General features: G+C 35.5%; 1 protein-coding gene across 2 annotated transcripts; it reads left to right on the top strand.

Annotated features, from left to right (window-relative positions):
* Positions 1-170: 170 nt before the first annotated feature.
* On the top strand, positions 171-22,287 carry LOC107805400 (UDP-glucose:glycoprotein glucosyltransferase). 2 transcript variants are annotated; one of them, XM_016629442.2, is made up of 37 exons: positions 171-530; positions 1,368-1,817; positions 1,940-2,090; positions 2,264-2,435; positions 3,121-3,194; positions 3,409-3,505; positions 3,622-3,734; positions 3,847-3,962; positions 5,507-5,564; positions 6,232-6,384; positions 6,476-6,574; positions 6,702-6,866; positions 8,312-8,380; positions 9,462-9,544; positions 9,704-9,866; positions 10,462-10,596; positions 10,691-10,796; positions 10,883-10,977; positions 11,103-11,215; positions 11,330-11,540; positions 12,511-12,579; positions 12,786-12,931; positions 13,777-13,878; positions 16,796-16,943; positions 17,791-17,847; positions 17,934-18,064; positions 18,154-18,242; positions 18,367-18,719; positions 18,835-18,930; positions 19,039-19,097; positions 19,531-19,633; positions 19,733-19,891; positions 20,017-20,157; positions 20,268-20,311; positions 20,395-20,509; positions 21,225-21,377; positions 21,489-22,287. In XM_016629442.2, exons 1-37 carry the CDS (start codon positions 370-372, stop codon positions 21,663-21,665), a joined length of 4,926 nt encoding a protein of 1,641 aa, XP_016484928.2. In that variant the 5' UTR covers positions 171-369; the 3' UTR covers positions 21,666-22,287. The 2 variants fall into 2 exon arrangements, with proteins under 2 accessions (XP_016484928.2, XP_016484922.2); XM_016629436.2 differs by having other exon boundaries at positions 19,033-19,097.
* Positions 22,288-24,449: the final 2,162 nt, after the last annotated feature.

Here is a 24,449-nt window from a genome sequence, read left to right as displayed (position 1 = left end):
CAAAAGCGGTTATTACCCGACCCACGGGAAAGTAATTTATTTACTTAGCGCCTCACCAATGAACACCTGCCATATCAGAAAATGAACGTGGAAATATTATGAATTGACTAAACTACCCTTGTTTCGTTCGGTCAAGACCCGGAAAGTCCATGCACTATAAAGCTGTCCCTTTCCAATCGCAGGTACAGATTTGAGCAACGTAGGAGGACTTCACTGAGCCCTAACATACTCCTCTCACACTGTACTTAGCACAAAAGTCTTGATCTGCAGTCCAACTAATGTTTCAATCTTGATTGTTGGATTTTACTGAATGGCTTAATTCTTCTAAAGAATCCGAAAAAGCCTGATATTCTTCATCAAGATTCAGGAATGGAGACCCGTTTCAGATTTGGGTTTTCGGTTGTGATCGCAGTAGCTTTCTGTATTTGCCTTTCTGGGCATTCAATTTCTGCTGTAAATAATAAACCCAAGAACGTTCAAGTTGCTCTCAGGGCTAAGTGGTCTGGTACCCCCGTACTCTTGGAAGCTGGGTATGTTTTTCTTTACCATTATAACTGATTTTTACATAGCATCTTTGGATGTATATCATTCTAATTCTTTTTTAGACTTGATAAATTAAGACTAGTTTAATCATCACAAACTATGGTGACATAATATTTCTTGCTAGAGTTTAGGATTCTTAAATTTCAGTAGAAGACAGTGTTCTGCTTACTTCACTGCTTTTATGGGTACTCCTTGTCGTCTAGTTTGGTGTGTGGAAAAGTAGAGTTATGTAATATTCGTTTTTCTTATGGAGTGGTAGGCCACACGAGTGTGTGTAATGAGAGATATTTGATATTTACATTGTTCTGCCATTGGGAAACCTGAGTCATTATAGGGTTTAAGAACAAGGTCCCATGAAAGTAATGCCAAATCAACGTCATGTGTTTAAAGAAAAGTAGTAAACAAATTTGGGTGATAAAATTGCAGAAGGAAAGCTAAGCAGTTGTAGGTAAGTTTAAATAAGGATACTTGCAACAATTAACATATCGTAAAGAAGCATGTCTAGAAGATCAGGTAGTAATAAATAAAGGAGGAATTTGACAGCAAAATTAAGAGATGCAGAGAAGTCAAAATATCATGGTTACTTATATCATGCATGCTCAAGTGCTTTCAGTCACATGAAGGAAATTTATTTACACATTAAGGATATCCCTTTGGGGACATCTAATAAAATTGGAATGATATAACGAAGATATAAACCACACTGAAGATTCTTTCTAGTGCCAAAACGTCCTCAAAACAGTCTTCTAATAGGTTTCCTTGTAGTAGGAGCAAACCGTGCCTTATCCTTTTATATTTTGTGATGTTCTGCTCATGATGGACAGGGAATTGCTATCAAAGGAATCTAAGGACCTCTACTGGGATTTTACTGAGTTCTGGCTTCAATCTGCAGATGAAAATTCTGATTGCCGTACTGCCAAAGATTGCTTAAAGAGAATTGTAAAATATGGGAGGTCTCAATTAAGTGAATCTTTGGCATCAATTTTTGAATTTTCTCTCACTCTTCGATCAGCGTCTCCTAGAATAGTGCTGTATCGTCAATTGGCAGAGGAATCTCTTTCTTCTTTTCCACTTGCCGACGATAACAGCTCAAGCTCTCCTGAAGGAGAAGTATTTCAGCAAAATGATAATGCAAAGAACAAAAAGATTAATCCTCTGCTTGTTGGTGAGAATCCAAGAAGTCATGAAGGAAACTGTTGTTGGATAGACACTGGCGGAAGACTATTTTTTGATGTTGCCGAGTTGCTAGTGTGGCTGCAGAACGCCAAAGAAGTGTAAGTCTGTCTGGCTTTCTTTTCTCTCTATGGAACATAAGTAGATATTGTTGATTTATGCCCAAAAACGTTTGAGCTCTGCTGATCTTTAATAACTGACGTGTATATAATTTTGTATGCAGATCTCTCGACACATTTCACCCCGAGCTTTTTGAATTTGATCATATCCATCCAGATTCAAATGTAGGAAGTCCAGTAGCTATTTTATATGGTGCTCTGGGGACCTATTGCTTTGAACAATTTCATCGTACCTTGGCGAATGCTGCCAGAGAGGTCAGCTACCATGATTCTATGTCTATGCTCCTCTTTACTTTCTATTTATGTTGCTTCTTAACTAAACAGTGGAAATAACCCCTATCTCTATTTTTGTACTGTCTTTCCTATTACCAGAACCAAAAATAGTTTCAGAATTTATTCTATTACTGACTATCCAATAACTAGCACAGGGGAAAATCTATTATGTGGTTCGGCCTGTGTTACCTTCTGGGTGTGAATCAAAAAGTGGTCCCTGTGGAGCTCTTGGTACCAGAGACTCCTTGAATTTGGGTGGTTATGGTGTGGAACTAGCACTGAAAAACATGGAATACAAGGCCATGGATGACAGCACTGTGAAAAAAGGTAAGTCCTGTTATGCACTCATCTGCATTGTGCTACTTGATGCAAACAGTGGCATTGATGCGATAATTTCTGACAGTGTCTCAGTAATTTTGTCGGCTTAGGATGTTTTACTGCTTGATATGGGATAATATTGACTTTTCTAAGATGAGAAGCTTGACACTATCTTGTTTCAGGATTTTTTTCGCTTTTTCATTACCATTTTTCATGGTTAAGCTGAAATTGCTTGGATCAATGATAATAGTGATTGCATCTTCAGATCTCATGATTTTCTCAATAGAACTTCAACATAAAGAAACTTCCTTTATTTTTATGATGTTAAGGCTAAACTTGTATGAATTTCGGAGACTCAATTTTCTGTTTACTTTTTTTTCCTGCTGATAGTGTATATACTTATGTTAAAAAGCTGTTTGTGTATTTGTTTTCCAAATCCTGTTAAAATGTTTTTTGAAAAGCTGAAATTTAGGAGTTCAAACATACTCTTTATCAGTTGAGCAAAACTTTAGGTTTAATAAGATCCACCCACTTTACTTCTTGAAGAAATCCGGATTTTACTTAATAGTGGTATTGATCTAACATTTAAAATTACTGCTTTATTTGCATCATATATCAAGTTTTTTAATGACCCAAGTCCTTAGTTCATTATCTTTTGTTTAGCAAAAAGTATCTAATTTTATCATTGTTGCAGGGGTCACTCTCGAAGATCCTCACACTGAAGACCTTAGTCAAGAAGTCAGAGGATTTATATTCTCTAGGATTCTGGTTTGTATTATCAACTTTTTATAGTCCCATGTACATGTTGATGAATTTTGGACGTACTGTTCAGCCAAAAAAAGAAAAAAAAAAGAAAGAGAAAAAGGATATTGCCAAGGATGGTGAAGATAACGATGTCGACAAACTTTACTGACAGTTGCATGCAATCCACCTTGCCAAAGCTGTAGATTGGAGAACTGATTCCGTCTTCCCATATCTGTAGGAGCGCAAACCGGAGTTGACATCTGAAATCATGGCTTTCAGGGATTATCTTCTATCGTCGGCAGTATCTGATACACTTGATGTCTGGGAATTAAAAGGTGATGATAACTTTACTGTTATGAGCCAGTACTTATCATTATTAGAAATGAGAGCTTCTTTTTGATTAAGCTAACCTTATGTCACTCCATTGGTGGTGCCAAATATTTATAAACAGATTTAGGGCATCAAACTGCGCAGAGGATTGTTCATGCTGCTGATCCTTTGCAGTTAATGCAAGATATTAATCAAAACTTCCCTAGTGTTGTCTCTTCTTTATCTCGGATGAAGGTAAAATATTTTGCGGTTACCATATTTGGTGTTCCACCTGTAAAACTTTTTTCCAAATAATGTGACATTTATTATGAATCTGATTGTTTGATATGTATTTAATTTTATGCAGCTCAATGAATCTATCAAAGAGGAAATTGTTGAAAATCAGCGAATGATCCCACCTGGAAAGTCGTTAATGGCCTTGAATGGTGCCTTAGTCAATATTGAAGATATTGACCTTTATCTGTAATACTTCCACTTGCTGCTAGGCTATCTTCCTCTAATTCCTTCGCCTCCCACCATTTATTTTCCATCTGTGTAATTCATTTATTATAATATCTGTTAATATGTGCTATTGTTAAACTGTCAAGATATGTGATGAAGAAAAATAGAAATGAATTTCAGAGAGATGATTCTATAGAAACAAGGAAGTGAATACTGGAACTAAAACTGTCAAAATTGCCCTTAGGAAGTGAGCAACAGATATTGTCTCATCCTTCCGATGGTTTTGTGTCTTTTGACTTCGTTTGTTATGTTGATCCCTCATGAGAGATAGGAAAATAAGCTCTAGAAAAAATGATTCCTGTAGGGACAATTTCAGATAGACCTGCGTTGTGCTTAGGAAGTCAATATAGCAATGCATTCTGATTAGAATCTAAAACACTGCAGCTGGCAATTTGATAGTGTTTTTGTGTAGAATGGTTATCATATATAATCCTTGCCTTGGTTACTTTGGACATCACTATTTAATACAACTTTGGTTGGCTAGATGAAGGATTGCATGGGTAGCATTGCCATATTGCACTGTTTACATCTCCTGTAAACTTATATCCACATTTCACCAGAATCCTATGTGATTGGAGGACTTATGCTCTAACTGTTCTTATCATACCTGAATATATTCTTGCAAAACTAACGAAGATGTGGGAGTTCTTGAACAAAACGCAAGCAAGTGCAGTTCAGCAATACTATCTCAAAATATTGCATTCTTTTTAGAATTGAGAACATTTAGAGATAGGGAATGGAAATTGCAATATTGAGTAATAAGAGATGGATCAGCCACCCCTTTACCGTTATTGTATTCCCTCTTTTTAATCCTAGAATTCTGAATTCGCACAAGCTTCAACTTCCCTAGATGCATAACCACAGCTGTTTTTCATAATTTGACCCTTGAGAGGCAAAATAAACTGACAACGGAAATGATGGCATTTTTTTTCCTTATTCATCATTTTTATTTTTTCTTCTCCCTCAGGCTTACTGGATTTTTTGTTTTACTGTTTTCTTCAAGGCTAATGTATTCTTATTTCTTGGTGTATTGTGGTTCTCGTACTTGAATTCAACAGTAGTGGAATTTTGTGCTCTACAATGTCAATATACAGCCGTAGTTTGATTCGAGCTAGCTGGAAAGAAGTGATAATGGCATATCAGATTGCCTGACAATATAACTCACTCTGTGTACTGTTTTAAGACAATTTATGTCTCTGCTGTATTGCGCAGACCATCCCTACACTTTGCATGCCTTCAATGCAGCACTGTGAAACATCCGTCAACTCTTAATAATGGCCATCCTTTGTTACTAGTATATGTGCTTCGATGAAGGTCTCCGAGTGTTTGGTTATACCATTCCTAAGACTGATAACTTCAATAAAGAGTATTGCTTGTCGGTGGTTCAATATATTGGTTTCACCTGGTTTTACTTTTAGGATGTGTCTTATCATCACCAAGGTGTTTCACTGGGAGAACTGGAGATCGTCCTATTTACTGTTTTAATTCTGAACTTTGTTTTCCAGGCTGGTTGATATGGTCCATAAGGAGTTATCATTAGCTGATCAATACTCTAAAATGAAGGTGCGAAGCTCTAGAACCTTCTCAAGAAAGCTGACTAACTCTCTTTGGGCTAGCATGTGAGCATGTCTAATACAACTTCCCTGGGTTTTAACATCTTTTTTACTTATCTGAGATTTTCTTCTGATGCTTCCGGCGAACAATTACCTAATTTACTGGGGTGTTATCCAAGGATATGCTGCAGAAACATCTTGCTGCAGAGACTAAAAATGCTTCATGTATTTATACAGCATACAATATACTGTATTTTCCATCATTAAAAAATGAAGTCTATAGTGCTTGAACCTTAACTATGATTTAGCTCATTATTTTGATTACCAAAGCTAGCTACTAAGATGGCCATTATGACAGTTGCCTCAGCTTCTACTCATGGAGAGTAAGTTCAGGACTTAGAACGTCGATTGGAACTTTTTCATCAATTGTGCATAAAAAATACTATGATTGCAAGTTTTAGGAAATAGATCATTTAAACATGAGACTGAACATGGGAGATGAAGTTTCTTCATACCTCAAAATTTTACACTTCTCTTTTGTCTGTGCATTCATCCATATCGATATTATGTTTCTACCATTTTTATTTTTATCCCAAACGTCTTGGGTGTTAATTTTTTTCATGAGCATTCTGTTAAGCAATATGCTGATGCAGTAACCTGTTGCTTGAGAATTTCAGATTCCTGTTAGCACCGTGAGGAAGCTCCTTTCAGCACTGCCCCCTTCTGAGTCCAGTAATTTCCGTGTCGATTTTCGCTCAGATCATGTTCATTATCTCAATAACTTGGAGGTGGATGTGATGTATAAACGTTGGCGGAGCAATTTGAATGAGGTACCGTGTTCCTCTGATCTTTGGGCTGTGCTTTTTGGGATCATCTTCATTAGCTTTTCATTTTCTAACTGTTTGCATCTTTCTGCTTTAGATCTTGATGCCAGTCTTCCCTGGACAATTGCGTTACATCCGGAAGAACCTCTTCCATGCAGTTTATGTTTTGGACCCCGCTTCCATTTGTGGGCTTGAGGCAAGCTCTATCATCTTGTGAACTGAAACAGATTGTTTTTGTGCTCATTTGTGTTTGAATTGGTTTTGTGTTGTTTTCACCCAATCAAAGGCGATTTGTGGGTTAAAAGTTTTTCTAAAATTTGCAGACAATTGACTCAATTGTTTCATTGTTTGAGAATCATATTCCAATGAGATTTGGTGTGATATTGTACTCTGCAAAGTTAATTGAGGAGATCGAGTCGAGTGGTGGTGAACTTCCCCTTTCTTATAGGGAGAAGGATAGTCCAAGTCAGGAAGACCTCTCCAGTTTGGTAACTACCCGAATCTTTTCCTAATAAATAGTAAATGATTGCATAAGATGATTTGTACTTTGTAACACATTTTTTTGTTCTTGGTATAAGCTGGGTAACTCAATGTTTACAAGTAATTACTTGTTTCTTTTGCATGACGTATGGTAGAGTGGAAAGAAAATGCTTTCAGATTAACATGCGTATAGTCAGGTTACAATTACTAGATTTCTATGCCTAATTTTGCCCTACATATAGCGCAGAAGTACCAGGAGAATGTTTATTTTGATCAATTACTTATTAGTGTATATAGCCATGTAAAACAAACATGCTTTCTGTGCCTTTTCCATCACTCCTTTTTTTTACGTAAATTAGTTGATAAGCCGGTTATTGCAAATTTTTTTTGTCTTCAACATACTTCTATAAGGCGCTTGTCATATGCAACAACTACAACAAACCCAGTGAATTCTCACAAGTGGGGTTTGGGGAGGGTAGTGTATGCAGACCTTACCCCCTACCCCTACCCCTACCCTGGGAGGGTAGATAGGCCGTTTCCGATAGACCCTCGGCTAAAGAAAAAATGAAAAGAAGTAGTTGCAACAAGCAGTAACAACAACAAGATATTACGAAAACCGAAGCGAAAGATAGCAATCAAACAGTGAGTAGTAATAGCAATCTAAGAATAAAGAGATGTCATATGAACTTATTATATTCTACAACATGCTATGTTATTGGTATCATGCAATTAAAAGCACAACCGGCTAGCCACTTATAGAAGTATTTAATTGGACCCTATTTGGATCTTACTCTTATAGCTTAGATAAAATTACATGCATGCATCTAGTTTTTCTTTTTTGGTAGGTAAATAGCAATGCATGCATCAAGATGTTGAAACTTCTTATTACAAGCAGGAGAAACACTTTTACACTCATTCACATATTTGAGGATTTCAGTCGGAATAGGAAATGTTTGATACCAAGTGATTCGGATCCATAACCATGTATTCAGATGTACCTGATCTTGTAGCACTTACCTATGAGGATTTGACCCTGTTTCTGAGATGGCAAATTCTTCCATTATTGAAAACTCAAATTGATTATCATGTTGCTTTTCCTTGAGCCATTGATGTGACGTAATAACTGTAAATGCAAATTATCTTACTTCTGCTTGTTCCAACTTTTATTTAAACATCTCTCTCTACTTTGATATAGATAACGAATCAAAATTTTTGCTGTTTCATATCCACAATCTGTTATTCTTGAGTATTCATGCTTGGTGTGTTGCTGTGGAGGCAACTACACTGTAACATTAGCCTTTGATGATATTGTTCTTTTAGAACATAATTTATTAAAAGAACTCTTGTAACCGACCCTATTTTGGTCATTAAGTTAACATTTTATTTCCAGTGAAGTTCCAATTTTTGTTCATGATGCACGTGAACTGTTGAAAACTGTAATGTTTCTTTGCAGATTATTCGTCTTTTCATCTACATCAAGGAAAACCAAGGAATTGCAACAGCTTTCCAGTTCTTGAGCAATGTATGATTTGAACACTTTCAGCTGTTTACAATGCCCGTTAAAGAATATGTTAGCTTGCAGGGATGCCAAATGTGTGATTACCATGTTAGTGTGTGGATAGCTGCGCCTGAAGGTTAAAAACTTGATGCATAAAGGAGTCCGTTTAAAAAGCCCCAAAAAGAAAAATTGTTTGCCCTCTGAGAGGAGCCATATTGTCTTGCCTAGAATTTCCAAGTACTCCCTCTGTTTCAAAATCCATGAGGCATAATTTGAATGGACACAGAGTTAAGAAACTTTTGGAACTTCTAATCTTAAACATGCCATGGGATTTCTGTGGTTATAAAAGGATACCATTAAGGGTGAAATGGGAAGTTTAAAGTCAAATTGTTATCAAGTATAGAAATCTGCCATTCTTTTTGGGAAGGACTAATAACAATATAGTGCCACATAAAATGAGACGGAGGGAGTACTATTTCTAATCTGCTATGTAATTCTGCATGTTCCTGATCTGTTTGTGTTTCCAGATCTAATATTTAGTGTTCTGTGAAATCTGTTGCTGGTGCCCTCGTTTTTAAAGGAAAAAAATGTATTTACTTATCAAAGTGATTAAATTTTACTTTAACATGACCTGCCATAGCTTCGGGTCCTGTTGAGCTGTGAACCTAATCAGTTCCACTGCTTCTCGCGCCTCATAGGTGTTTTATTCTAGTCAGTCATATTAATCTTTTTTTCTTTTCACCATTCGTTTGCGTGTAGATGATTGGTTGTCTTTTGTAGAGACCCATATTTTGTGCGTGTTCTCTACTTTCTGTTATACTTCTCGTATATGGAGCTTTCCCCACAACATCGCTCCCCTAGAAAACTGCCTTTGCTAGTGTAAATTTGAGGACAATTATGTATAGGGTATCTCTGATGGGGTGTAAATTCGAAGAGTAATGGTGGCTAGCTCTTTTTATTTTTCCTGTTGATGCTTTGTTCTTCTGAAAAATGGTGGCGGGTCATTACAAATATACACAGTTAATAATTTTCCCTGTCACTGTGGTAGTGTTGTGGTTCATTACAAATATGCACAGTTAATAATAGTTTTTACCTTGAAATGTAGGTAAACAAATTGCGAGTCGAGTCAGCTACTGACGATCCTCTTGAAGTACACCATGTTGAAGCGGCATTTGTGGAAACACTGCTGTAAGTCTACTATTTTCCAAACATCCAGTTATATGTTTCTGCTTGTTCATGAGAGCTACATGCATTACAAGGGCTTTTCATTCTTCTTTGTTGGAGCTGATGGATTGTCTCTTTCTTGATTTGTGTTCCAAAACATTTACAGCTAGTGTCTTTTTGTAGACCTCAGGCCAAAACTCCACCTCAAGATACTTTACTGAAACTGGAGAAAGAACATACTTTCAAAGAACTCTCCGAGGAAAGCTCTCTGTTTGTATTTAAGCTAGGGTTGGCTAAGAGGCGTTGTTGCCTCTTATTCAATGGGCTTGTCCATGACCCTACTGAGGTATTACCCTATTTATGATCACAGATTCAAAATATTGCAAAGAAAAGCTTGGCATCTGAGATTTTAACTTTAAGTTAGCATCTCTACTAGTAGTTGTGCAACCAATTTGCCAAGTACATAATTGGTCTCAATAATTGGCGCTTTTACTCTTTGCTGAAGTTTGGTTGATTGAGAAGGGGGAAGGAAAAATATCCTGCAGAAGTATGACATATAATTCTAGGAAATTGATTATGTTGGGTTGTTAAATTGTCCTATATTCTGATTTTCTGAGTAATGTCATTGTCTCACGAACTGGCCTCTTTTCCATCTGCTTTGGTTGCTCTAAGAAAGACATGTTTCCTATAATATGGAATTTGCTTTTGGAAAAAGGTTTAGGGAATGAGAGTTTTTTCTTTGGAGACCTGATATACGTAATTGGCAGCTCATGTAATTTTGTATCTAATTTTTCTTGTTACTGGACTTCAAAGCTATGTTAACTATATCAGGTAGAAATATTCATTCCTATGGCGTTTGTTATCTGTCATTGAAATTTATTTCTTGGAGGATGAAATCATCGTATAGCATGATATAATATGCCTGGAACTGCTACTGGCAGGACGCTCTTATGAATGCAATGAACGATGAGCTTCCTAGAATACAGGAACAAGTTTATTTTGGGCACATAAACTCTCACACAGACATCCTGGAAAAGTTCCTATCAGAGAGTGGCGTGCAGCGCTATAACCCACAGGTACAGTTCTTTATCTTCTCTAAATATGTTGTATTGACTTTAGTGCTTAGTGCTTGAAATAATTGATTACATTGCTGTCCCTTTGTCGACTTAGATTATAGCTGAAGGGAAAGTCAAACCAAGATTCATATCGCTTTCTGCTATAATTCTAGCAGAGGACTCATTTCTTAATGATGTCAGCTACTTGCATTCTACAGAAAGTAAGCTATACTCGGCCTAACACTATTATTTTTTATGGAACATGTTTGAGTATGTCTGTGATTTGTGTTTCCGTAATTTCTTCCAGCAATAGATGATTTGAAGCCAGTGACTCATCTTCTTGCTGTCAATATGGCTTCAAAGAAAGGGATGAGATTGCTTCGTGAAGGAATACATTATCTGGTAGTTCTCCTTCTCTTCTCTTTTTCTTAATAAAGATTTTGTGGCATTAGTATTTCATTCGTCATCATTTATCGCTTATAAATACTTTTCTGTTATGGGACTTAAGTGCTTGGTTTCTTCTGCAGATGGCAGGCACAACAACTGGACGCTTGGGAGTGCTGTTTAACTCCATTCTAGATCCTCATTCCCCGAGTTTTCTTTTCATGAAAGTTTTTCAAATCACAGCCTCATCATATAGGTCTCTACTGATTCTTTTGACATGATTTCTTTCGGCACTGTTTCTTTTCTAAATTGCTTCATTAAACTGCATTTCTTCTCTTTTTTTATCTTGCTTTATAATGATGACTTGCAGTCACAAGAAAGGCGTTCTGCAGTTCCTGGACCAAATTTGCTCGTTTTACGAACATAATCATATGCATGCATCTTCTGCTGGTACTGAAAGCAGCGAGGCATTTTTGGATAAGGTCTTTGAACTGGCTAATTCAAATGGATTGTCCTCAAAAGGACTCAAGTCTGCTCTTTCTGGACTTTCTGACGAGAAGTTGAGGATGCACTTGAATAAGGTACCTGACTGTTCCTGCCTTTAGCTAGTCTGTTCATCAATGCATCCAAGGCCTTGAGTTTTATATTTTAATCAGGTGTCCAATATGTGGGACTGTCCAAAATATATGGGAGCAAATTCCATGAGATAGAAGTTGCAAATGCTTAGGATGTCATTTGTATCTCCTATTTCTGATAGTACCTTAGCTATGCTTAGTGAAGTTCTTGGAACATTTGATAGTAATTTTGTAGACAACATAGCAGAGTTCTGCTTTGTCCCACTTCATGGCTTAGCTGTGTCAATAGCTAAACCCTTCTATCAATTAGAGTGCTTAAGTTTACCAGTGAAACGAACATTTATCATTAGAACCCAGTTTCTCAGATGAAAGAACAAAATTACAAAATTACCTACTGAATTGGTGAACTCTATGGTCAAAGTGTTCAGAGAGACTCCATTATTTTTCTTAGTATTTTTGGTCTACACTGGACTATGCCATTCTCTACCAGAGATGCATATGTGAGCTGGACCTCAAGGGAAGTTGACAGAACCATCAAAAAAGTCTGGAATATGGTACCTGCAAGCATTTTTTGGTGTATTTGGGTGGAAAGGAATAGTAGATATTTTGATGGATTATCAACTTCAATAGGTTGCTTAAAGGCTAGATGTTTGGTTAATTTGTTTCACTGGGCTAACCTTACTACTATAAAAACCTCTGATGTTTTCTTGGACTTTGTCAGCTCTCTAGTTTTGTAGCGCTTAATTGTAAATGAGCTGTCAAACTCACTTCTTTTGTAACTTTTGAATCTTCTTGATGCCTTTAATGATATATTCCACTTACTTCATCCAAAAAAAAAAAAAAGTGTTCAGAGGGACTCCAATTTGCCAATATGAACTCTTTGTTTTGGAAAGGTGCTATGAGGCTAAGGTATTGATGAGATGCATGCTTGCCGGGTAGGTTCTCCACTTATCTTTTATTTTGAATACGTTTGCAGGTGGGAACATTTTTGTTTGGACAAGTTGGCCTGGAATATGGTGCCAATGCAGTTATTACAAATGGGAGAGTAAGTTTGACTTCTGTCAATTGCATTTAATTTGAAATGCTGATTTCTTATTGAAATTATTGTCCTCCAATACTATTTTGATTTTGAGATCCCATCCTCATGTTTTTCTGAGTACTGGGGTGCTTTGAAGAGGCATTGTTTAATCCGTTTTTGATGAGCGTTATATTATTCTTTGGTTACATAATGTTCTTTGACCTATTTGATAGGTGATTGGCCTGGTTGACGGCACAACATTCTTGAGCCATGATTTGCAACTTTTGGAGTCTCTGGAATTTAAGCAAAGAATAAAGCATATAGTGGAAATCATAGAAGAAGTAAAGTGGGCGGAGATCGACCCTGATATGCTAACAAGGTTTGTGCTCTTTCGCTCTTCAATGTGTTCTCCTCTCGCTTCTCAAATGCTGCTGATTGTGAACACCTGCTTACTGCTTTTAGAAAGCATGAAAAGTGGTTTTTCGAGTTTGATACTCCTGTTTCCTTCCATGAACCAAGCTGCTCTTCCCTTCATAAATAAGCTACTTTTGTTACATATCTACACTATATATGATCCTATTCTATGGAGCTAACAGATATGAATATTATCTTCAACTTCTGCAAATATCTGCTTTAAAAGCAGGTTCCCCCTAAGTCAGATGATGGCATCACAATCAACCACTGTTATTGAATTATCACAGTCTGTTATCCCAGCATTGCTGTCTTTTAATGCTACCACATATTCCTGTTGCTGCTTTCTAGAAACTGGGCCATCTTTGTCGATTTATACATGACAGGATATTGCTGTTTTTATAGAGACCTACCCATGTATCTATTCTCCATTACCCTTCTTAATGACTTTGTCCTTTGGGTCATATTAGCACAATTGGTTTTTCCATCTAAAGATTTGTTCTCATCGACTGTTAGATTGGTATTATTCCACTGGGTGAGAATTTTCATGAACCATTGTGGTACTTCCGCTTAATTTACTTTTAAGTTTTGACGAAGTGCTTGACCAACTACCAGCATAAGAAGTAATACAAACCTTTGGTTTCTTGGAATAATTTCTGTTCTTTATTATATTTTCTGCTTCTGTTATGAACCCAGTTACTATCTTTCAACAATTTAAGCTAATGGGGTGCTTTAGTTATTTCTTCAATTTCAGGTTTTCCAAACTATTTTTCTTCATTTTGCTAAAAAAATTTGTGATTTTTCACATTGTAGTAAATTCATCAGTGACATTGTCATGTCCGTCTCATCTTCAATTTCTATGAGGGATCGGAGTTCTGAAGGTGCTCGCTTTGAACTTCTGTCTGCAAAATACAGGTAACACATTTCAAAACTCATAATTTTGTGAACGCACATTTGATTGAAGATGTGGATCAACTTTTTCACTTAAAGAGTTATAAATAAGGGATTGTTTATGTGTTTGACAATGCTGTCATAGATTAGGCTCTCACTTATTACTTACTTATAATTTTTGTAAATAAGGATATGTATATAAAGGAAACAGAACACACCAAAAGCGTGTATGGATAAATACATAGAAGAAAGCAAAAAGGTATCCTTGAAGAGACTACAGGTCAGATAAAAAGAGTTAATGCTAAGCTCTTTAATCCCATAGATTGGACTAATGTTCTAAAAGAACAAGGCCACTAGGTCAGTTTACTTGTCAGAGGATAGGCATGGCCTTAAGCCCCATGAGTTTTTTGTTTAGTTGTTGAAAGATTCTTGGTTGTCAAGACAATCATTATGAATGCTATTTAAAATATTTGTAGTTATAATGTCATAATAATAAAGAATTCCAAATCAATGTTATTAAAAGCCATTGGCTTTGTTGCTTAAAGCGAGGGTTTGTCTTTTTTGTTTTTTTTTGTGTGCGTGTGTGGGGGGGGGGGGGGGGGATTATTCTAGCTCATTCAAGTGATTGAGTAATTCCTTTTCTATGTGCTGCATAGAGTACTTCTCGCTTTGTAATTATTTTCGAGGGCAGAATTATGACAGCACTTTTTTTGATAACGTAAATAATATTTTTAATGAGGGACATCCCGTATATAAACAAATATACAAAAAATAGAGAACCTACACATTTATGGCACCACTTCCTTTCGAAAAATTGTGCACTATTCCGGCTGATGTTTACTATTTCGATGATTTCCACAAATATTTTTTCAATTTAAGTATTAAGTATTCTTTTTTTTTTAAAGGGACCAGGCGTCTGCTTAGTATTTCTTATTTTTAGGATAAGAAAACCAAGATGTGTTCTCCCACCTTGAGTTGGGCCAGAGTGTAGAAAGTCAGAAAAAGTTATTAAGAATTTTTTAGAATAGTATCATAATAATTAGGAATATTGAGAATTGAGAAAGTTCCTCTGTTACACGTGACTCAAAACTCTTATATAAGGAGTCTTCTTATATGTACTTGACTCTCAATTCAATATGAGTTTTCTTTCTCACGTTTTCTCTTTTTACGTTGCTATTCTAAAATAACAATGATATGAAAAATTAAACAAAATGCATTAAACATCGTATATAATTCAAAAAATAGAAACTTAAAAATTAAAATAAACTATTTAAAACATAATAACATATGTGCATAAAAGTTCTGAGTCGCTAAAGGTTAAATACACGTAGACCAAAAAGAGATAATAACACAGCCAGTATATTAGAGGTTCAACTCGTGGGTATCATATATTCTAGGATTGTCGAAGAAAGATGTTGTGATGGTTGTGGTTAAAACGAAAATAAAATTTTGGATAGAATCCCATAAAATATACTGAATTGAATGAGCCGAAAAATATATTTCTTCAACGTGGATAAGCAGATAGTATATTTGGCAAAGTTGTAAACTTACAAGATAGTCTATCCCATTTAAAAAAAAAAGGATGAAAGGAAAACAAAATATTCAAAACAGCACTAACATTTCATTTTCTTCACACTGAATGGAACTAATTGCGTCCATTCTCATGAGATTTGAGTAATCCAAGTTAATCAGTTTTAACTTCCAAACCTCTCTACACAGACCCCTCCCTCCCCCAAAAGAAAAAAAAAGGAAAAAGAAACAAAGAAAAAAGAGAACACAGTATTTCCCTATTCGGCACCTTTGACGGCGTGAAAAGAATTGCACTACTAAATAGCAGAAACTTTGCAGGCAATTCACGATGAAATTAAAGCAATATGGTCGGTATTCTACCTTAAATTTAGGAGACTTTATTGGACTCAAGTTGCACTCTCCATGGCTATGATCATCTACTGGTTTACATTGTAATTTTAAATAAATTACTGCATTTTCGCCGACACTTTGACCTCTATTCGCATTGTAACTAACTACACGTAGGTGATATTGTTATATTGGTCAAGTACATTGACAGCCTCATAAATTTGACAACCAACATTATATATACAAAGAAAACATTTTATGAAAGTTATTTCCAAATGCTTAAAGAAAGTGTGTAAGAAATAAAATGTTCCAGGGCACATAGGGCGAACAACCAAAGCCAGAAAGCCATTGAGACTTTTGCTCTTCATGGTCACTCGAGAGCTTTTAGTCTTCCTCACACTGGGGCAAGCCGTGAGATGAGTCCCAGCTTTGCCTTTTAAAGCATTAGATTACAAGGACATACGAATTCGATAGCAGCCTTTCATTGTGGTGGTTTACGTTATATGTTTCTCGAAATTTGAAATCATAGGAAGCGAGAAGGTTGGTTAAAGATTTAAAGTAGGGACTGGAAGAAACGGAAACTCTAAGCAGAAAGATACTCTTCTGCTTGATTTTAAAAAAAAAGGATGTACTCCATATCTTTGGATATATTGATAAACTTCTGTGAAGAAATACCTAGCACTGCTCAAGTAGGTACGCCTTAGGCTATTCTATTGTCTCACTAACCAAAGATGCTGCACCAACTGTCATGTAACACCACTTTCTTTAGTTTTCTCTCGTTTTTTTTGGGGTTTGAGAAGGAGATGACTGGGCTCTCATTGTTTTGTCTTGCATAAGGTTCTTGCTTAAGGGTTTTATAAGATATGAAGCTAGAGTCTACATAAAACATTCTTGATGTGCAATGTGCTCAAAGTTCAGTCATGTTGTAAACATACATCTATAACTTGAAGATGCTTTATCAAACAACAATGTTCTGCATGTAAATCAGCCATCAACTTTATGCTGTGAACTAGATTTGCTGATTTGACTTTTCTTGATTTCGGAATTTCCATTGTACTGAAAGCAATTAATGTGTTTGTGGCAGTGCTGTTGTTTTAGAAAATGAAAGTTCCAGCATACATGTTGATGCTGTCATCGATCCCTTGAGCTCATCTGGTCAAAAGTTGTCTTCTCTTCTTCGGCTTTTGTCAAAGTCCATTCGGCCAAGCATGAGGCTTGTACTTAACCCAATGGTGAGTTGATCTCTTTAAGTAGTATATGACAACCATGAAAATGATCACTACTTTTTTTCCATGATTGGGGACTGGCAGGGGAACTGCCTCTGTATTGTGTTCTGCAGTGGTAAAGGTGATTTGCAGATACTCTTAGTGAGAGTCGTGGGCAGGCCTAATGGTTCTTTTAGGGTTTCAAGACAGGCTTGTCCTTGGGCTTTGTCACATGAAAGATGCATGGCCTCGGTGAAGAAGGAAAATTAGCCAACATCAGTGCGAGGTTTTATAGTCATGTGATTGGCGCAAGATAAGAACGAATGATAGGATTCAAAATGAACAAACAATTTAGGAACCATTTCAGCAATTTATTAATTGTAAGCTTTTGCCGTGTAAATATTTCAAGCAGAGGTTTGAAAGGAAAGGAAGTCAGATACATGCCCCTTGCTTGTGATAGGAGATGAAACCTAGTTTGAAACAACTGAAGCTTAAGCAGTTAAATTTTGAAGTGTCAGAAATGGCTGAACTTAGAAGATAGTGTTTCAAAAATTTTCATGTCCCTTTTGTTATTAGGATGCTCCAGATATGAAATGTTAATATTGACTATCTTGCTCTTGTTCATTTAGCAGACTAAACAAATTGTACAAATTTCTACTTACTTTAGCTTTTAACATACAATTTGCATTTTCTGTCTCCAAAATATCTGATGTCCTAAGGTATATTGCCTCAGTATTAATAATATGGAACATCCTCAATGTGTGCATGTCCTATAGTATATTGCCTCTTTATTAATCATATGAAACATCTCAAAATAAAGGCTTTGTCAGTAAACCCCAGGCTTAAGAAATTAGCATTATCTTTTTACTTGCAGAGTTCACTGGTTGATCTTCCGTTGAAGAACTACTACAGATATGTTATACCAACATTGGTATGCCAGTCATTCCTCTTTTTTTGTTGATAAATTAAGCCCTTTAGACATATCATGCTCCCTGTCTCATTTTGCTAATTTTGCAGGATGACTTTAGTAGTACAGATTACACCATTTATGGTCCCAAAGCATTTTTCGCTAATATGCCACCTTCTAAGACGCTGACTATGAATCTTGATGTTCCTGAGCCTTGGCTTGTTGAGCCTGTTGTTGCCATGTAAGTATTTAAAACAATTGTGGAGCTAATTACCAATGACATATATGGCAGGCTACCTAGTCATGTCTAATATTTGCATAAACTTGCAGCCATGACCTAGATAATATATTGCTTGAAAACCTAGGAGAGACTAGGACACTTCAAGCAGTGTATGAACTAGAAGCACTTGTCCTAACAGGTACTTGATTCTCCTCCATTTGATGTGATCGCTTTAGTAACCTGAAATATTGACTAGAGAAGAATAATGCCATGGTTCCGCTGCGAATGAGTTAATTTCTCTTGTTTCTAAACAATTTGACCAGGTCACTGCTCTGAGAAGGATCATGAGCCTCCTCGAGGCCTTCAGCTGATCCTTGGCACTAAGAGTACACCGCACTTGGTTGACACACTTGTCATGGCCAATTTGGGTTATTGGCAAATGAAAGCGTTTCCTGGAGTTTGGTACCTGCAGCTTGCTCCAGGGAGAAGCTCGGAGCTTTATGCTTTAAAGGAAGATGGTGATGGTGGTCAGGAGACAACTTTGTCAAAACGGATCACTATAGATGATTTGCGTGGTAAACTTGTTCACATGGAGGTGATGAAAAAAAAGGGCAAGGAACATGAGAAACTCTTGGTTTCTGCTGACGACAATAGCTATTCACAAGAGAAGAAAAAGGTGATAAGTTCCCTTTCTTTTATACTGTAAAACATTTCCCTTTACAGAAAATTTTATTATGTATCTGTAACTCTGAAACATTATGCCGTTGGAATACTAATTTTCTTGTATGCAGGGAAACCAAAACAGTTGGAATTCTAATATTCTTAAATGGGCTTCTGGATTTATCGGTGGTGGTGATCAGTCAAAGAAGAGTAAAAGCACTCCAGTGGTAATTCCTCAAGTTTCACTCATCAAATATAATAATCATATCATGGGGTAATCTAAAGGAAGAGAACCATGATGGCTAAACAGTTTTCTATTCCTTGTCAAGAAGCAGGGAACCAGTGGTCGTCATGGGAAGACGATTAACATATTCTCTGTTGCTTCCGGACACTTGTGAGTTTTCTGTTTTGGATTCATCTTTTTTCTTCCCTGCATTTATATGGTCCGTATGTGGCCCCAATTTCTTTTGTGTAGTATGATGTCCACTCCCTGCCCCATCCCCTTCCCTTTGTCTCTTCTATATCTTTTTTTTTTTTCTAACAAGAAAAAGAACCGAAGAAAGAAACAAAATCTTATTGCCATTGTTAATAAATTCTCATATTTTTTTTTTACTTCTAATGTCATCTTATATGTCTATTCTTTTATAAGGATCTTACATGTCTATTCTTCTAATAATATATTTGGGTAGTTATATAGTTCTGGTCACACTTATCTTTTAGTTGTTAAAAAGATGAAGGTTTAGGTCAGACTTGAATAAGCTCGCCCTACTTCTATGCTTCTTTTGTAGCATATTTTTCCTCGGCTAACAGCAAGATGTACTCTGCAGATATGAACGCTTCCTAAAAATTATGATACTAAGTGTTCTGAAGAATACTCAACGGCCAGTGAAGTTCTGGTTTATAAAAAACTATCTCTCTCCTCAGTTCAAGGTTCTCTAACTTGTGTTTTTCACCTTTAATTCTTTCTAGCAGCTTGTTTTAATGTATAAATTTTAGATGTTGTACTTACGAGATATTTTGTTCTTTTAGGATGTAATTCCGCATATGGCTCGGGAATATGGTTTTGACTATGAATTAATTACATACAAATGGCCTACATGGCTGCACAAACAAAAGGAGAAACAGAGAATCATTTGGGCATATAAAATTCTATTTCTTGATGTCATCTTCCCCCTGGCGTTGGAGAAGGTATTCAACTTTTTTTTCTCTCTTCTTTTTAAAAAAAGAATTCAATAGATTATGCTACTAGATCATGGTTTTTCTTAGTTGTCTGGTTATAGTCGATTGAAGTTCTGTGATGTGTTATCTTGCAGGTTATCTTTGTAGATGCAGACCAAATTATCAGAACTGACATGGGAGAACTTTATGACATGGATTTGAAGGGACGGCCCCTTGCATACACACCTTTCTGTGACAACAACAGAGAGATGGATGGCTATCGTTTTTGGAAACAAGTACTGGCATTTCGTTCTAATATTTCATCACTTCTTTACTTTCTGCTTTCACTTTTTTGTCCATTTACTGACTCAACTATTCGCTAATGTTCTTTGTATTTATTTAATAGGGCTTCTGGAAGGAACATTTACGAGGAAGACCATATCATATTAGGTACCATTAAATGAAACTGGCATAAATAATACTTGTATTTTTTGAAAAATAAACAAGCTTTCCATGATGAATGCAACCTGCAGTGCTTTATATGTTGTTGATTTGCTCAAATTCCGGGAGACTGCTGCTGGAGATAATTTACGAGTGTTTTATGAGACCCTGAGCAAGGATCCAAACAGTCTTTCCAATCTGGATCAGGTGAGTGAAAGCTCTTATGTGCAATCATCATATCATTCTACACTATTGGCTCATCATAAATTATCTCATTTTTTGTTGTAACTTACTTTTGAAACAAGCCAATAGTGTTTTGACTTAGGCTGCAAGGTTTCTTTGCATTCTACTAGTGCTTTCTGCAAGTACATGCAATAAAAGTAATATGGTCTCATGTAATCGGATATCTTTTTATTTTGAATTTGTGCTTCTTTTCAGATTGGATAACTTAAGAAGGTATAGAAATCATTATACAGTTTACCGGAGATAGTTTGACAGTATTATCCTGTTAGACCTGCGGAGGCCCAACATGCCTATTTTCCTCCTGATTCTTTTTTTTTTGGTTGAACAACTTGAAATTAGTAATTCACACACTTCTGTTTTTATACGTGCTCTTACACGGTGATTACAGTGGTGATATTCAGGACATATTGTAAGCTAGATGGACAACCAAGCAGACCTAATATAAGTAAAATATCAATGGCAAGTTACACCAATCATAGTATGTTAGTGTAAAATTAGGAATCTGCCCGAGTTTTTCCTCAAAATTTTAGGCTTTCGTGGCAAATTTCTTTGCTTCTATATTTCAATATAAGTGGTCGAGACATTCCGACCAGGCTGAGGTTTAAGATAATTATATTGCTCTTTATTTATTTGTTTATTTATTGTGTGATTACTGACCATTATCCTTGTTGTATATCAGGATCTTCCAAACTACGCTCAGCATACTGTACCCATATTTTCACTCCCACAAGAATGGCTTTGGTGTGAGTCATGGTGTGGTAATGCGACAAAGCCCAAGGCAAAAACAATAGACCTCTGCAATAATCCCATGACAAAGGAACCCAAGCTCCAGGTATGCCTCACCTAGAATGTCTCATTGGCTTCTTATTATCGACAACCTCATATCTTTTCTTGCACTTTGTCCTTTGTGTCATTTGCTCCACTTTTTCTTGTTATCTTGTAGGGCGCCAAGAGGATAGTGGCAGAGTGGCCAGAACTCGATTATGAAGCAAGACGCTTTACTGCAAAGATCTTGGGCGAAGACTTTGATCCCCCAGAACAGGCAGCACCTTCTGCTGAAACACAACAAATCATTAGTGATACTCCATTAGAAGACGAGGAATCAAAGTCCGAACTGTGAATTTGCAAGGCAAGTTCTCCTGATTCTTTGACACCTTCACATCAGATAGATGTTATTTGGTCACGTTGTGGTGCATCTTAGCTTCAAAGTAGAAGACTAAGAACAGAGTTTCTTGGAGCGTCTATTGAGGCAGTGATTCTGAAAAAAATGAGTTCAAGATTTAGATGGATTATGAGATGCCAAAAGAATACCAACTATTAGCGAGGTGTACTTGACATCTCATATGGATAGTTACATTACAGAAGATACTTTATAAGGACTTGGTAATATCTCAAATTTTTTCTCTCTCTTCACAGGCCCATAGGGCAGTTAGGGAAACATACAACTTTTGTTGTTAAAAGCCAGAACATTCTGCAATTTTGATAGATAATATTGAGGTAAACTACATTGCAGTAACTTGAAAGGCATGAGCAGTTAAATAACTCTGAGCCCTCCCCCGAAAGCCCCAACCACAATGTCCGTGGAATCAATAAGCCCCAACAAAAGTTATTTTGGCTTTTGTAGAGAAGTGCTCTAGTGTGAGTGTATCAGGTTGTAATTCTCTATGAATTTAACTATCTTTGTTATTATTATTCTTGAATTTAACTACTCCAAGGCCGGCGACTGATAAACTTGATAACAACAAGACTGATTATTGCTTTATGGATGCAATACAAAACGAGTGCAATTGGCATCATATTCATTGACTGCGACTTTGTGTAATCTATCGTTCCAAAAGATGTAAAAATTACAGTACCCGAAACAACATTCAGGTACTGTATTGCTACAAGTTGTTCGAATGAAATAGCTAGCAAATAACCAAATTAGAAAAATATAAATAGCCAATATTTAAGAATTTTTTTCAAAGACCTTGCAGCAATAGGTATTTTACATACATGGCAATTAAATAATTATATTACCTACCAGAAAAATCACTCAGTCCTATTTAAATAGGGATGCTAGTTAATAATTCCTAAATTTAAGCAAAAATAAAAGGAAAGATGAGGACTTCCATCCAAAGCTAAACGCTCTTCCAATTTTCACTAAAATAGGCATACTAATTAATGATACATAAATCCTACCAATCCACAAATAAGTTATTCAACTTTCATGAATTACTATAATATTAAAGCGATTGTTACTCTTCTTGAATTGAAATATACATTCACTCAACGTGTTCTATTTTTTTTATATTGATTTTAAAGTTATACCCCACTAATAGTTATTTAACTTATACAATGTTGTTCATTTATTTCAATAAAAATCCCTTGTATATTATTATTTTATACATCATATAAAACTAGTATATGTATATTATATAATCTTATTCTATTTTCAATGTATCTTGTTCATTCATTCAAGTTATATATATATATCCCTTGTATATTATTCTTTTATACATCATATAAAACTATATATGTATATTATATAATCTTATTCTATTTTCAATGTATCTTGTTCATTCATTCAAGATTTCATTATTTTCACTTCTTAAATTTTTTAAAGTACTCGTATCTTATAAAAATTAATTTTGAATATTAATATTCCAATATATCCATGCTTATTTCAACGAAAAATTATATGCATACAAATATAAATCATATAATTTATAATATGGTATAACATTAAAATAAATCATGTATATCTAACAAAGATATTAATGGTATATATGTGATAGCTTTCATAGTTTGATGGTATATATAATTTTTCGTTATCATGACAACTACAACATTGGTTAAGAAGTGCTCTTTTTAGGGATGTGGTGGAGTTGTTGAAGGGCAACAGTTAGATGATTGTTGTACAGAGATGGAGGTTCACGGTAGAGAGGTGACTATGAAGCTTTTGGGTACGATACAGAAGAAGGAGAATCAATGGGGTTTTGAAATGAAAAAAGTTATACTTATTATTTATGAATAAGAGAGAGAAATAAGATATCAAGAATTTAGACATAATCCCTTGTTTTCAGGAACAGTTAGAAAATGAATGAGTTACTATTAAATTCTAGTATTTCATTTAAATATGCTACATTTGTAATAAAATCTTCTATTATTGGAATAATCCATATATAGTAACATTAATATAAATACTATTTTTTAAGAGTCTTATCGCGTAAAAATCTGAATTATTTCTATTACCGCCCCGTTCCTAAATATTGTTGTATTTGGTATGACTGGAAGTCATTTTTTAAGAAAATATTTTTCGCGGGGCAGTCATTTTTCGGTATTTGATTATATGGAAATATTTTTCATCAAAATGAGCTTTCCTCCGTAAAGATGCTAATTGATTTTGGCGTTTCTTCTTAGAAATGCCCACTTAAATTAAAAGGCCGATGAGTGCATACCAATTTTCCAATCACTAAGCCAACGTCACGCAGCTATAGTTGTAATAACTTTTACACCATAATATTTACCATCTACCGTTTTTTATTTTATTTTAAATCAACGATGGAATTAGTAAAATTTAGTACTAAATCACACCATTTAGTACATCTGAAAATGACGCAACAAGTCGAAATTTCTGTGTGACATATTTTCTTTTACATAGTTAACAGGCGAGTAAGAAATATTTAACTAGAAGGCGCAGTCTTAAAATTTACTAGAATCATAACCTATTGGTCATAAGGACAGCCCTTTGGATTATGATAAATAGAATCACAAAATTGTTTGGGTGTGTATATATATCAAAGTATTATAAAATTATAGTAATATAAGCCAAGAAATATAGATAAAACTTTTCTTCTATCAAGTCGTATTCAAGTCTATCTTATTGATATCTTTTGTAGAATTAGAAATACCGTATATATAA

This window comes from Nicotiana tabacum, chromosome 19, assembly GCF_000715075.1.
Source record: "Nicotiana tabacum cultivar K326 chromosome 19, ASM71507v2, whole genome shotgun sequence".
NCBI classification, from domain to species: Eukaryota; Viridiplantae; Streptophyta; class Magnoliopsida; order Solanales; family Solanaceae; genus Nicotiana; species Nicotiana tabacum.
Note: the sequence above shows the minus strand (reverse complement) of the source record. Positions and strands in the feature narration are given on the sequence as shown.

Coding starts and splice junctions, on each gene's coding strand:
- LOC107805400 (XM_016629436.2), top strand. CDS start 370: ATGGAGACCCGTTTCAGATTTGGGTTTTCGGTTGTGATCGCAGTAGCT. Junction 6,867..8,311: donor AGGAAGACCTCTCCAGTTTG/GTAACTACCCGA, acceptor GTTTCTTTGCAG/ATTATTCGTCTTTTCATCTA. Junction 18,720..18,834: donor ATTCACAAGAGAAGAAAAAG/GTGATAAGTTCC, acceptor TCTTGTATGCAG/GGAAACCAAAACAGTTGGAA.